Source organism: Trichomycterus rosablanca, chromosome 4 (assembly GCF_030014385.1).
Source record: "Trichomycterus rosablanca isolate fTriRos1 chromosome 4, fTriRos1.hap1, whole genome shotgun sequence".
Taxonomy (NCBI): domain Eukaryota; kingdom Metazoa; phylum Chordata; class Actinopteri; order Siluriformes; family Trichomycteridae; genus Trichomycterus; species Trichomycterus rosablanca.
This window is the reverse complement of record NC_085991.1, coordinates 44,312,454-44,328,768: the sequence shown is the minus strand read 5'-3', so window position 1 is coordinate 44,328,768 and position 16,315 is coordinate 44,312,454. Positions and strand designations below refer to the sequence as shown.

Below are 16,315 nucleotides of genomic sequence, written 5' to 3'. Positions count from 1 at the left end.
ATGGGGCAACTGGGCAAGAAGGGCCTTGGTCAGGAAGGTATTAATGCACACAGCAGTCACTCTAAAAAAGCTGCCCTGATTACAGAACGTGTTGGATGGATAATCATTTTTGCAGCTTTTATTTTAGAATGACAAGATCAAAGACACTGTTAAGTAACAGCCATATAACAGTCAAGTCAAGTCAACTTTATTTATATAGAGCTTTTTACAATAGACATTGTCTCAAAGCATCTTTACAGAATCCAGGACCAACAGATACAAAAACCCCTGTTGAGCAAGCCGAGGGTGACAGTGACAAGGAAAAACTCCCTTAAAATTACAGGAAGAAACCTTGAGAGGAACCAGACTCAGCAGGGACCTCCATCCTTCTTGGGTGGCCTGGCGGCTGTAGCAAACTACAGCCCGCTTGTAGTTTGCTATATGCTCATGATATATTGCAACATGAGGAATGACTCTTTGGGCAGACCAGCAACCACTATGTCTGGTAAAAAACAAGCACTGCACATTACATCAATCCTACAGTAACACATGGTGGTAGCAGCATAATGCTATAGGGTGCTTCTCAGTGACAGGGACAGGGAGACTGGTAAAATTTAAACGATGGATGAATGCAGCCATATACAAAAACATCCCTAAACAAATCCCATTCCTGAGCACACAAAAACTCATGTCTTTAATGTCCTTGAGAAGCCAAGGTAAAGTTTGTTTGTTTGTTTATTAGGATTTTAACGTCATGTTTCACACTTTGGTTACATTCATGACAGGAACGGTAGTTACTCATTACACAAGATTCATCAGTTCACAAGGTTATATCAAACACAGTCATGGACAATTTTGTATCTCCAGTTCACCTCACTTGCATGTCTTTGGGCTGTGGGAGGAAACCGGAGCACCCGGAGGAAACCCATACGGACACAGGGAGAACATGCAAACTCCACACAGAAAGGACTCGGACCTCCCCACCTGGGGATCAAATCCAGGACCTTCTTGCTGTGAGGCGACAGTGCTACCCACCGCCCCCAAGGTAAAGCCCATGAACCATGAACAATCCTAGTGTGCAAAGCTTGTAGAGCTTGTACAATACTACTACAAGGTCCTAATACTTTTTTTTTGTAAACACGAGATATTTCATTTTTTAAATAATTTTAATCTGAATACATAATTTCACTATGAGGTCATTATGGGGTTTAAGTGTATATTAATGGGGTAAAAACGTAATGATTTCCATAAAAAAGTGCAAAAAGTCAAGGGGTCTGAATACTTTCTGAATACACTTTGTATTAATATTGTTAATAATAAATAGTAAATATTTTTGCAGAGAGTCCTAAAGCTGTGGTGAGCATAAAGCCTCATAATCAGGTGTTTAGTGGAGAAACTGTCACTCTCAGATGTGACATACAGAGAGGAGGAGATGCTGAGTGGACATACAGCTGGAATAAAACTGGTGGATTTAACCCAGTTAGAACAACACAGGAGTTCAGTATCAGTTCTGTTAGTAAGTCTGATGGGGGTAAATACACCTGCAGAGGTGAGAGGAAAAGTGACTCCCAGAAATCAGAGATCAGTGATACTGTTATACTGACTGTATCAGGTGAGTGTGGCAGCATGTGCCTCTCTTTATTGCAAAAAAAACCAACATTTATTACTATAAATTCAGATTAGTTATATTGTTTTTTTTGTGTAACAGACCGACCACAGCCGGTACTGAATGTATCTGTACAGAACTGGCTGACTGAAGGAGACTCAGTGACTCTAAGCTGTGAGGTTCGGGGCTCCACTACAGGTTGGATATTCAGCTGGTACAAAGTGATTCAATACAGAAACAACTTAATTAGAAGAGAAAACTTAGTTCTCCTCTCAAACAGTAGCAGAGCAAACACTCTCAGCCCTGCTGTTCCCAATCACACAGGGGTTTATGTATGTGGAGCAGAGAGAGGAGAACCAGTCTATCACACACAGTACAGCCAACCACAACCACTGTGGATCACTGGTAAGAAATTGATTGTTTTTTTTATTGTCACATGGTGTGTCAGTTGTAATTGTGTCTGGTGCAACAAGATGTAAGCACAATACATTTAACATACAGTATAATACATTTACATTACACAATATACAACAATCTAGAATCATTCAAATATTATACAGCAGTTTCATTGGTGCATTCTTACAAAGGCTGGAAATTCTACAAAAGTCAACATCAAATTCTACTATAATGATTTGAACTAGTCAGAAGAGTTTTGTATCCTTGTCACAGTAGGACAAAGCTATACCTAAAGTGATTTGTTTTAGTTTTATAAGATATAAATGATCTTATAACTATAATATAATCTGTAGCACCCAAAAACAGCACTAGTAGATGGCTTTTTTAATATTGCATTCTGGGACCACATCTGCCTAATCATATCTGTGTTTAAGGTGAATCTGGTCCAGTGTCTCTCATCATCAGTCCCAGCAGAACTCAACACTTCTCTGGTGCTGCTCTCTTACTGAGCTGTAAAGGACAGAGAGACTCTCCTGGATGGAGAGTGAGACGATACAGAGAGAGTAAAGACGTGTCAGATTGTTTATCAGGTTGGAGATCAGCCTCTGGATCTACATGCAGCATCAGCTCTGTCTTCCCATTACACACTGGAGTGTACTGGTGTCAGTCTGAATCTGGAGGCAGCAGTAATCCTGTCAACATCACAGTGCATGGTAAATCATGTTTTGGACAACAACTAGGACAAAGAATTTGAATTAAACTATAATGGACAACTATCGAACTTTAGAAGAACTATATAAGAACTATATGAGGACTATATAGGAACTATATAAGAACTATATAAAGACTATATAAGAACTATATGAGGACTATATAAGAACTATATATCTATCTACTGTCTATTTTATCAGCTTCACTTACCATATAAGCAAGGCAAGGCAAGGCAAGTTTATTTGTATAGCACCTTTCATACACAGTGGCAATTCAAAGTGCTTTACATAAGGAAAAAATTAATTAAAAGCATTAAAACATTCCTGAGATCTAGAATCTCAGAAAGAATTCTTGCAAACATTTAGTTACAATTAAGAGAGCATGAAATTCAAACAAGAGAGATAAAAAATTAAGAACATGAAAAATTTAAAGAAAATATTGTAAAATATACCCTACAATTTGGGAAATACGAAATTAAAACAAGAGAGATAAGCAATTAAAACATGAAGACTAAAAGAAAATATAGTAAAATATACCCTACAATTTAGAATGTACACTACTCTATAAAATGAATTATTAAGAGCATGAAAAACTAAAAGAAATATGGTAAAATAAGGGTAATAGCAAAAATTTTGAGCTCAATCATAGGCACAAGAAAAAAGAAAAGTTTTTAACCTGGATTTAAACATTTCTACATTTAAGGAACATCTAATATCTCCTGGCAGTCTGTTCCAGTTATATGCAGCCCAACAGCTAAATGCTGCTTCACCATGTTTAGTTTGGACTCTGGGCTCAACTAGCTGACCTGAGTCCATGGATCTTAGAGATCTACTGGGTTTATATTCTCTAAACATTTCTGAGATGTATTCTGGGCCGAACCCATTCAGTGATTTATAGACCAGTAGCAGCACTTTAAATTCTATTCTGTAACTAACCGGAAGCCAGTGTAGACATTTTAGAATTGGTGTGATGTGCTCAGTTCTCTTCGTCTTAGTTAAAACTCTAGCAGCAGCGTTCTGAATGAGCTGTAACTGTTTAATGGTCTTTTTGGGAAGTCCAGTTAAGAGACCATTACAATAGTCCACCCTACTGGAGATAAAAGCATGGATCAGCTTCTCTAGGTCTTGTTGGCACATTAGACCCTTGATTTTGGATATATTCCTAAGATGGTAGAAGGCTGTTTTGGTGATGGTTTTAATATGGCTGGTGAATGTGAGATCTGAGTCTATTAGAACGCCAAGATTTCGGACTTGGTCTTTGGTTTTTAGAGCCCGGGAATTGAGGTGTTCACTGACACTAATCCTCTTTTCTTTGCTGCCAAACCAGTTATTGATGTTCTCCAGACACTGACACAGTGAATCTATTGGGCTGTAATCATCTGGTGAGAGAGCGAGATATATCTGTGTGTCATCTGCATAACTATGGTAATCAATGTTGTTAGCCTGTAGCATTTGGCCTAATGGCAGCATATAAAGATTGAACAGAAGAGGTCCAAGAACTGATCCCTGTGGGATTCCACATGTCATAGCCACCCTGTCAGATTCATAGCTGCCAATAGTGACGTAGTAACTCCGGTCTTCTAAACAGGACCTGAACCAATTAAGGACCAATTAATTAGTAATAACTAGATCCAGAGTGTGCCCTCGAGTATGTGTAGGCCCTTTCACATGTTGCAATAGACCAAACGTGTCAAAAAGTCCAAAAAGTTATTTGGTGTTATTGTCCTTGTTATTATCTAAGTGGATGTTAAAATCCCCAGTTATGATGAAGAAGCTGTACTCAGTGGAGATAACTGACAGTAGTTCAGCAAATTCATCTATAAAATGTGCAGAGTATCTTGGAGCTTTATAAATGGTTAAAAATAAAATTTTGGGAGTACCCTTCAAAATAAAACAGAGGTATTCAAAAGACAAAATTGCCAAGTACAGTCTCTTTGCACTGGAATACATCTTTAAATAAGGCAGCTACTCCTCCACCTTTCCTACCACTTCGACACACATTCATAGAACTCAAGTTTGCTGGTGCTGTTTCGTTAAGAACAGTGGCACTGCTGCCTTCTGCTAACCATGTTTCAGTTAGAAACAGAAAATCTAAACTGTAGGATAGAATTATGTCATTCACTAAAAATGATTTGTTGGCTAGAGATCTAATATTAAGCAGAGCTAGCTTTAAAGGAACCACAGGAGCCCCTGGGGCAGCCCGAGGTTGTTGTGGTACAGGTAAGAGGTTAGACTGGTTGACTTGATATGCTGAATGAATACGTTCTATTCTTTCTATTTCTAATCAACACAGGAATAGAAAACATTTCAGACATACTGGGTCCAAGCTTACTCTCCAAACTGTTGTCAGTATCATATCTGCTATAGCAAGGACCCTGAACACATCACAACGTGTTATCATTATTTTGTATTCTGAAGCCGCTATCAGTAGCACTCGCTGAACATTCTGAACTCTGTACAGCCAGAGGAGATGAAGTACAAGGCTGCTGCTGACGGTGTTGAAGTGGCCTCAGAGAACGGGGAGGGGGCTGTGGACAGGGGGGAAGGGGTGCCCTGCGCTTTTTGGGTGAAACCTGTGGACTGGCTGAGATGGAGTGTGAGAATTTAGTCCCAACACACACCAGTTTCTCCATTTTCTCTGTGAAATCCATATGTGGAGGTGATGTTGTTGAGAGAGAGAAATTGGAGGATGACTGTGATGTTTCTGCTGTTGACTGCTGTGTCACTGCCTGATGATGAAGGTCGTAATAGCTTTCGTCAAGAGTCAGAAACTCAGCCTGAGCTGTGTTCTCCAGTGATGGGGATTGTATGTTTGATGGTCCTTCATGGTTGAAAGCAGGTGAGGGAGGTTGAGGATGCACGTATTGTGTCGAGTCAGTCCAAGAAGCAGATGGGTGGCGAAGAGCAAAATGGAGGTTGTCCTTTAGTGCCTTCACTCCAGTCTTGCTTAGGTGGGTGCCATCTGGGTAAAAAAATTCTCTGCGCCCCCAGAATAAATTAAAATTGTCAATATAATTCATACCTTTCAAACTGCAGGTTCTGCTTAGCCACGTGTTGAGGTTGAGTAGCCGTGAAAACATATTAGATCCTTGGGCTGGGAGAGGCCCACTGATGAACTTCTAAGCATTCAGCTTCTCAAGTGTATTAAACAGTTCAGTGAAGTTGTTCTTTAAGATTTCTGACTCCTCTCTGCGAATGTCATTTCTGCCCACGTGCAGAATAATTCGGTCGATCACTCCATGCTGGGAGAGAATCCTCATTTGCTCCAAGTTTGTGCCACCGACTTATTCTCTCACATGGTTCGTTTCTGTTCCCCTGTTTTGATTGAATTCTGTCAAGCTTCAGGAAGTCTGTTAAACTCTCTAGCCTTAACTTAGCTGGTTGTTCTGTGTTAGATTTTGACTCGCCCTCGAGTGATTTGGAACCATTTCTTCTGTCCGTTCCAGGTAGGATTGTGAGCATTTTTGTCTCCAGCACAGCGAATTTCCGTAGGAGTCTGTAGCAGTTGGAGCAGCTCGAAGAACCCGCTGTAGTGATAGGAGCCATGGTAGTCCTGATTTGATCTAATTTAATGTAGTTCTGTAATTCTGTGCCTTTCCAGCCGATCTATCGTCAGTGTTTGCTGATTGAGCTCTATATTTTAGAAATAAAAGATAAAAAAATAACTAAAATAACTAAAAACTAAAAGCAAGCGGAGAGCAGACAGAAAGCGTGCAGCCAGAGCGAGCGTCAAGGACTCAGCACTTTGTAGTTCTACAATTACTGACTGAATTTCTCTATTTCTTTCTTTTTCATCATACTTTTTAAACCTGCTTTCACCCTGTTCTTCAATGGTTAGGACCACCACATATGGTAAGTAGAGCTGATAAAATGGACACTGTGTGTAGAAACAAGAAGGTGGTTTTAATGTTATGGCTGATCGGTGTGTAAGGACTATATAAGGACTTTTGTAACAGAAAATTTATATATGATGATGACCCATGTAATGATTGTCCTATAAAATGCAAAGATGCACAGTTAAATGTTGGGCTGATCATGGTTACTTGCATTGCATGTGTTAAATGCAGCTTTTTGAATGCAGCTGCAGATTTGGGCAAGCATAAAGAACTGAGCTACTTTCATAAAAGGCAAACCTTTATAGCGGTGACTGAATTTAAATATCTCTGAAACTGCAATGGTTGCTTATTGGCAGCCGTAGTGAGTACCTACCAACAGTAGTATAATAGGAAGAAATCACAAACTCCAGGTGGCCAAGACTTATTGATGCCAGAAGACAACAAAGGCTAGTGTTTGCTAGAGACTAACAGAGGGGATACTCTGGCTTATATTTCACACAGTTCATCAAACCCAAACCCCCTTTCTGTATGGGGGGTTCCCCCCCCCCCCCCGAGAGATTTTGCAGGAGCCGCGTTTGCCCCTGACCACTATAAAGCACCAACAATGGGCACAAAAGCTTCAAAACAAGACAGTAAAGAAATGATAAAGGTTCCTTGATCCAATTATTCCTGTGTTCTTTGTTATATTTGAACACAAAACACTCTCCTAAACAGTTTCATCCATGTAATCAGCAACAAACTTCATTTACATTCGCAGCATTTAGCAGAAGTTTTTATCCAAAGCGTCTTCTCTCCTCCAGATGGTGATGTGATCCTGGAGAGTCCTGTCCATCCTGTATCCAAGGGACAATCTCTGACCCTGCGTTGTTTATATTACAACACAGACCTTTCAAACCTCCAAGCTGATTTCTATAAAGATGGATCAGTCCTCCCAAATCAGACTACAGGCGAGATGATCATCCACCGTGCCTCAAATACAGATGATGGCTTCTATCACTGTAAACATCCAGAGAAAGGAGAGTCACTGAAAAGTTAAGTCTCAGTCAGAGTCAGAGGTGAGTAACTTTCAAAAACATAAAAAAACCAAATATAAGGCGCCCAGGTGGCGCAGCGGGATATTTCGCTAGCACACCAGCGCCGAGATTCTGAATTCCTCTGTTTGAAACTCGGCGTTGCCACCAGTCAGCTGGGCGCCATCTAGCGGGCATAATTGACAGTACCTGCAGCAGACACGTTTCTGCTAGGGTGGGATGACCGGGCTATGTGGGTGGAGACTTCAAACGCTGTGTAAGGACCCTGATTAGCAGATAAAGAGGCTCCTGTGCAGAAGTGCATAGGTGAAAAAGGGTTCCGCTAAGGGTTGTGCACTGGTCGGAGGAGGCGTGAGCAGCAATATACCCACCTCGACTGCAATCAGGGATCCCCCAGCAGCGGAAGACAAATTGACTACGATAAAAATGGGAGAAAATGCATCAATTAAATCCCAAATATAAATACAGTATACAGTAAAGTCTTCTTCTCCTATTCTTCCACTCCTTCTTCTTACTCAGCTGTTCCAGGTGTCAAAACAGCGGATAATTTGTCTCTATCTTGTCCTGTTCTGAGCTTTCTCTTCTGTCAACCCAACCACCTGTATGGCCCTCATAAACCTCTTTTTTTGGCCTTCCTCTTGTCTTCTTGCCTGGCGGCTCCATCCTCTGCACCCTTCTCTTGTTATAACTCTCATCACTTTTCTGCACATGCCCAAACAATCTAAATCTCTCCTCCCTCACTTTGTCTCCAAAAAAACAAAATACCTGTGCTGTCCTTATAATAAACTCACTCCTGATCTTGTACATCTCCATCACTTCCAATAAGAATCTTAGCATCTTCCAGCTCCCTCTCTTTTAGGCAGTGCCACCACCTCTAAACCATATCACATAGCAGGCCTCACTACTGTCTCGTAAACTCTGCCAGCTCTGCACATCACCCTTATTTAAAAAAAATTTTTTTACAATTACGCATCTTCTTCACTCCTCAGGCATCCCCTCATATTTCAAGATTTTGTTAAACATCCTACTTAAAAACTAAACATTTTTATGCCTCTACTGGTGTGCCATCTGGGCCAACTGCCTTTCCACTCTTCACTCTCTTTATAGCTGCCCTCACTTTCATCTTGCTAATTTAAGGCACTTTCTGGCTTCCTATCTCTACACCATCAAACCTTATTGCTCTCATTTCCTTCATTTATCAGCTCCCTAAAATACTCCTGCTTCTTCTTAAAATGTGTGTTTGCTACAGCCATGTTCATCCTTTTTTTCTAATCTACCACCATCTGGTCTTTCGTGTTCCTGTCATCATGTAATCATATCTACCCAAAACCTCCTGATCACCTTTATTACTTTTACCAACATACCCATTAAAGTCAGCTCCAATCCAATCCAACTCTCTCTTCTTTGAGTACCCTTTCAAACACTTTATCTCACTCCAGAAATCTTTTTTCTCCTCTATTTCACAACTCACTTTTGAGGCCTATGCACTTCATTTATCATGAAATTTAACAGCACTCCATCAATTTGAGCTTCACAGCTATCACTATCAGAGACTTCACTGTATTATTGATGTACTCTTCTTTTAAGATTGCTCCTACCTTATTTATCCTACCACAGCCCAGTCAACTACAACTAGTCAGATCAAACCACACAGGAAGTCAGGTTTTGATTTAGTATTTGTTGGTACTTGATGGAGTCTGTGACATTATGTATCCAAACATCCAGCTGTCCAAGATCTCTAAAAGAAAAGCAGCCCCACAACCTCACAGATCCACCACCATGCTTCCAGTGGGGATAAGGTTCTTCTCTGCATGGTTATCTTTTTGTGCTCTATTTTGGTCTCATATGACCAAAGAACGTGATCCCAGAGATGGGGACTCAAGTCAGCAACAATATATATATACAGTGAGGGAAATAAGTATTTGATCCCCTGCTGATTTTGTAAGTTTACCCCCTTACAAAGACTTGAACAGTCTATAATTTTTATGGAAGGTTTATTTTAACAGAGAGAGACAGAATATCAACAAAAAAATCCAGAAAAAAAAACATTAAATAAAAGTTATAAATTAATTTGTATTTAATTAAGGGAAATAAGTATTTGATCCCCTACCAACCAGCAAGAATTCTGACCCCCACAGACCGGTTATGTGCACAAAAGGCACACAAATTAGTCCTGTCCCTGTATAAAAGACTCCTGTCACAGAATCAGTTTCTTCCGTTCAAATCTCTCGACCACCATGGTCAAGACCAAAGAGCTATCAAAGGACGTCAGGGACAAGATTGTAGACCTGCACAAGGCTGGAATGGGCTACAAGACCATCAGCAAGAAGCTTGGTGAGAAAGAGACCACTGTTGGTGCGATAATTCGAAAATGGAAGAAATACAAGATCACAGTCAATCACCCTCGCTCTGGAGCTCCATGCAAGATCTCACCTGGTGGGGTAAGAATGATTCTGAGAAAGGTGAGGTCAGTCCAGAATTACACGGGAGGAGCTCGTCAATGATCTCAAGGGAGCTGGGAGCACAGTCACCAAGAAAACCATTAGTAACACACTTCGCCGTAATGGATTGAGATCCTGCAGTGCCCGCAAAGTCCCTCTGCTCAAGAAGGCTCATGTACAGGCCCGTCTGAAGTTTGCCAATGAACACCTGAATGATTCAGAGAAAGCTTGGGAGAATGTGATATGGTCAGATGAGACCAAAATTGAGCTCTTTGGCATCAACTCCACTCGCCGTGTTTGGAGGCAAAGAAATGCCCGGTGGGGATGGTGTTCTTGGGGTCATATCCAGCATTTCTCTGCTCCCAGCTCCCTTGAGATCATTGACAAGCTCCTCCCATGTAATTCTGGACTGACCTCACCTTTCTCAGAATCATTCTCAGAATTCATTCTCTCTGTTAAAATACACCTTCCATAAAAATTATAGACTGTTCAAGTCTTTGTAAGGGGGTAAACTTACAAAATCAGCAGGGGATCAAATACTTATTTACCCCACTGTATATATACTGTATATATATATATATATATATATATATATATATATATATATATATATATATATATATATATATATATATGTATAATAGGGCTGTCGAAGTTAACGCGATAATAACGCATTAACGCGATCTCAATTTAACGCGATTAAATAAAATAGTGCCGTTAATGCAAATTCTATTTGGCCCTGCGAGTCATCCGTAGTTCATGTTGAGACTTACCACCGTTTTTCATTTGCGGTTTGTTAACATAATGTAACCGAGCGTCGTAGTGATGCACTTTCTTAATAAAGAAATAAATACACGGTATATTCACAAGTTGTCGGGAGCAGAACACTTTTATTACTTTTTCTGTTACGGTACCGAATAGCTGACAGCTAGAGTCGTTAGCCAAGCATGCTATTCCATGAACTATGGAAGGCCCAAAGGGTCAAAACACACTCACTTCGTGTAGAAACGTCCATCAAACCATCGTCACGATACAACCACAGACAAGTCTGTTACAATAACTACGCCTTATCCCACCTAAAGCACCGCTGATCTACAATGTTTGCTGATGGAGAAATTCTAACCTACAATCTGACATTTATACGAAGTCAAGGGTCTCTGCTGGATAGTATTACTGCCTAGTATGTGAGTGAATAAAACTCCCTTACAGTTTTTTGTTGTCCCAGCAGTTTTTAACATAAGTACATTTAGCATAAAATGTGTTCACCATTTAAATTGTAACATTTCACTTAAAAATTTTTAATCGTTTGACAGCCCTAATATATAATTGTCACACGTAACTGTGCTCCCTATTATATACTGTATATATATAATCCTAAATCATTCTGATTGTGTCATTTCTGCTCTCTAATAACGCTCCAGCTGTTTTAACCCACAACGCACACAATGGGTAAATGTTCCAGCCAGCTTCCGGCGTAGTGATGAAGCGTCGCTTCCTACTCCCTCCTTTGGATTGGAATATCACATAAAATGGTGGAATACCCTACGTAGTGCACTTCACAGGAACAGCTGGGGTGAATGGAACGCTCCTACAGAATTGGCGCTAATGGTTGAAAGATCGCTTTCTGAACCAGTCAGACCTTCTGATTGTAATTTTTAGTAAGAAATGCTGTTATTTGCATGTATTTAGTTTGCAGCATCACACAGATGATTGTCAGTGAAACGCTTGATTGACTTCTAACGAGTTCGTGTTTTACTTCACAACCGGGAAAAGTTTGGAGGTTTTTAATTATAAGCACATTTACAAAATAATGGGTTATATTCCTATTGGAATATAACACACGGTTATAAATTTAATAGCATCTAGAAGATCAGAAGCTAGGGTAAGCAGTGGTTATGGATGTTTTTGCTGTGCTTTGGGTTTTTGGCCGCTGTACCGTAATTTATCAGGCGCTTTTGTTTTGCAATGAAAACAAAACGTATCAGTTTAAGCTTTTAACTGGTACCTAGTAGGGCTGGGCGATATGGATAAAAAATATCTCTATATTTTTTCGCTGAATGACGATATACGATATATATATTGATATTTTTTCATCCCATAAGGTAATAACAAAAAGACACTTCTGAGACAAAGCTACAAATTTTTTACAGGCACTTTTATTAATATTCATGCTGGGGAAGCTTCACACAAGAACTATTTTTCCTTAAAAAAAAAGAGCTATTCTTAGAAAAAGTTTGTTGTTTTCTATCTCACCTGTCGTGTAATGTGAATTACAAATATATTGTCTGGCCCTTTAAGAATGTTAAGTGTACTATAGGGCGCAGGGAGCGAGTGTGTAGGGAAGATATTAGAATTGATTGTTTCCGGCTGTGCTTATGTTCTTATGTTTTTTTGCACTGAGCTTGTATGACAATAAACCTCCCCTCACATGTTTGGACTTTATACATTGTTTTACATCAGTCGTCACAACATTAACATTTTACCGTATAACTCAGTTCTGTAATACAGGCAGAACTAATCGTACACGTTACTGTGTAACTATTACAACATTTAATGCATTTTAATCAGCATTCTGTTTACTGCAGAGCTAGTTCATGCAATTTTATTAATTTTTGGATGTTTATTGGCCGACAACAAGAAATACTATAACAGAAGATAAATAAATAAATGACGTGTCGGGCGTCGGGCGATCATCCAGTATAAACTAACACGACCACGTACAACATCCAGTACAGAAATCCCTCCCCATAATGTTTGTTTTTTACAGATAGAGCAAATATATGTACGTCAAATATACAAACACAAGAGTCAGAACAACAGGAGACGTGTCCTTACATTATTATTACTTTCTCAACACTTGCATGATTTACACTGTTTATATATGAAGTAAATACGTGCATGTCAGCGCGTGCATGCGCTTGTATGTTTATTTCAGTTTTCCAATATTGGTTTTTGAAATGAATAATGACTCGTTTTCTTGTTTTTCAACTTTGGGATTTGAAGTGAAAACGAATGAGCAAAGGTACACGGAGCTGGAACCTTTTGTCTGGACTTGTTTTCGGCATTCTCTACAGAATACATTATTCTGCTGCTCATCTGACACTTCTCCACCATTGAATCCGAACCATCTCCAAATAACTGAGCCATTATTATTCATTTTACTAACCAGCTCCTCAACCGTCTCCATGCTATCATGGGAGTTTTACTCACAGAAATGTGTTCTGAGGGCAGAAAGAATTGGCGGTGGGGCGGGGCGAGTTGTGTTCAGTAAGGGAGAGAGGCGGGGCAAGGTGAACATGTGCAGACACAAACTGGGAGAAGAGAAAGGCGAACTGTCAGATCTAATTGGAACACAACATCTATATCGACATAAGCGATATTGTCTTATCTTATATCGCATATGAAAATATATCGATATTTTATAAAATCTCGATATATCGCCCAGCCCTAGTACCTAGGAAAGTAAAGGCATTAAGTAAAACTGCAAAATACAGTTGCTAATCTGTTTTTGTTTTTTATCTGAACTTACATATAATTCTTTTATTTCTAAGCTACATTTCCAATATATGTTTTGTGGATATTATATTGACTCGTGACTTGACTCAGACTATAGCCTAAAGACTCGTGACTTGACTCGGACTCGTATTTTGTGACTTGTGAACATCTCTGCGTGATCCCACTGAAGGTTCCAGTTATGACTGGCAAATTGTAGGTGCTTAAGTTTACAGGAGAGACTTTTTTGTCAGCCCTTCCAACAAACATTTTATGTGGGTGGCATCTGATTGTATCATAACATTTATCATTGTAAAATGACATTTTAGAACCTAACTAATGTTTGCAATATTCCAGCTATGATCTTTATAATCCTTTAGAATTTCTTGAACCATTCTCATCACTGTGTGTACAATGATGATCCAGAAAGATTCTCTATTTGCTTTAAACTTCATTATTAACGCCCTAATAATGAAAAGTAGCATTTAAACTGTTAGGTATTGTTTTGTAGCCATTTCCTGATTTGTTCAGCTCACTGTGTTTTCTTGTCTTTCTTTAGAAATCCCAATATCAGTGCTCAAAGTGATCAGTAGTGTAATGACGGTGTCTCTATATGTACTGGCCACAGTTGTTATGGCAGTGAACTATTACAGAGTTAGAGGTAAGACATCTTTTAGTAAATCTGTACACTACTAGCACATTGCCTTATAGTAATGGAAGAAGAACAAATGGGGGTTAGTTCAGAGGACTGGGATGACCATGGCAAAACCTTTATTATGTGATCAGTGAACTAGAGAACACAAGTTCACTAGTGACAGAGACGTTTGTTTGTTTATTAGGATTTTAACGTCATGTTTTACACTTTGGTTACATTCATGACAGGAATGGTAGTCACTCGTAACACAAGATTCATTAGTTCACAAACAGTCTTGGACAATTTAGTGTCTCCAATTCACCTCACCTGCATGTCTTTGGACTGTGGGAGGAAACCGGAGCACCCGGAGGAAACCCACACAGACACAGGGAGAGCATTTTATTCTGAAGTAATCAAAACAATTACAATTGGTATCGATTAGCCTGGTGTGTAATCTGGTTTTACTTGATTTACTCAAGTTTATAATGGTTACTTTTATGGGACTGATTACTTATCCTAACCAGATATTTTGCCATCAAATCATAATAAGTAACCAGATTTATTAGAAGTGTAATTTTCACTTTGATGATGAGGGTTATGTGTAAATACGGCTAAAAAATTACTTATATTTTTATGATGTAATCTTACACAGGGAAATTCCATAGTGTATGGTCATTTTAACTTTTGTACATATTGATTTGGATAGGCTTGACAAATTAAGAATTTCTACCAGAATAAGGCAACATATAAACATCTGTTCTGCTGCAAGGATAAACTGATTGATGAACTGTCGTCTCAGATTCCACCATCATATTTTATAATGTATATTGTTAACACAACACTGCCCCTCTAACAAGTAACAGAGGAGTTAATTGTTTTCAAAAAGTCAAATGTATTTAGAACAAATGTTGTGCACCGTGCTATTCAGCCATTAATTCTTTTGCAAAAGAAACCAATATCAGTGTGTTGAAATATCTAAGTCACTTTGTGTTTATTATTGTTTATTTTTTACATTCATAACAATTGAAAATTACTTCTTTATTTTACAGCTCTGACTATTCATGACAAAATGCAGAATGCAGGAATAAAGGAATGATCACCCATCAGTGACAAATGATTTCTCAGATAATTCTGTATGAGCATTATTTTGCTTTTCCAAGTTGTTTTTGTTTATGTTTAAATTGTTAAAATGTTTTCTCATTTTTGTCACTCTTTTTTCTTCTGTTGAACAAAAGTCCACTTGTAATTTTTGGTATTTAAACTTTTATACACTGCCTGACCAAAAAAGTAATATTTCCTTAGCTTTGATCATGATGTACATACACTGAATTGTTTCGACAACCTAATACAGCTTCACAACATTTATTTCCAGCCAAAGCTGCATTTATTTTTAGCTGAGATCTTGTATTGACAATGGGAGAGTTGAACCCTTCACAAAGTCTCCAGCACATCTCAAAAACTTTCAATGGGGTTCAATGGTGACCAGTTCATGTGTACAAATGATTCCTTCCTGAATCTTGGCATTGAAATCCTGGAATCTGTCTATGTTATCAAGGAAAAATACATTGACGGGAGAACCTGCTCATTCAGTACATTCAGGTCGGCACTGACTTAATTTTATTGCCACATTTCTCTTCCAAGTGTCAACCTAGCTCCCAGTGACTGGTACAGTGGTCACAATGCATGATGGTTTCTTTCTTTTCGTTTTATGCACATTCCTTCTTACTCTGATGCACCCATTGCTCATGAAAATTGTGGTGAAGACATGATGATACAGATCAGATTCTTTATGTCAGATACAATGGTATTTAGGTGGTGCAGCACTAAATTACATTAGCCCACTTCCACGATGATCCAGTGATTGAATCCCCAGCAGTGCTATTGGCCAGATGTGGTACTTTATCGCAGTAATTTCAGGGAAGCCAGATCCACATAGGCCTAGAGAAGGGAACAGGATTGACCGTGGGCTTTTGTAGTTAGATCAGCTATTATAAACTGATCTCAGGAGTGAGTGGGTAAGCGATGCCATGAAACTGACTGGTGCGCTTATCAGTGTGTTCAGTTGAGACTCAACTGTGTGAAGCAGAATTGACGTTATGTGCACGACAAGAATACACGGACATTACTTAATAGGCGGCACGGTGGCTAAGTGGGTAGCCCTGTCGCCTCAAAGCAAGAAGGTCCTGGGTT

The 16,315-nt window shown here is 39.2% G+C and overlaps 1 protein-coding gene across 1 annotated transcript; it reads left to right on the top strand.

The window, feature by feature from the left end:
• LOC134311950 (Fc receptor-like protein 5) lies at positions 1-15,237 on the top strand. The gene is given in 7 exon segments (XM_062993603.1): positions 1-37; positions 1,319-1,591; positions 1,688-1,990; positions 2,416-2,694; positions 7,328-7,582; positions 14,051-14,152; positions 15,175-15,237. Coding segments are annotated over 7 exon segments (1,296 nt in total). The 3' UTR covers positions 15,222-15,237.
• The last annotated feature ends 1,078 nt before the right edge of the window (positions 15,238-16,315 follow it).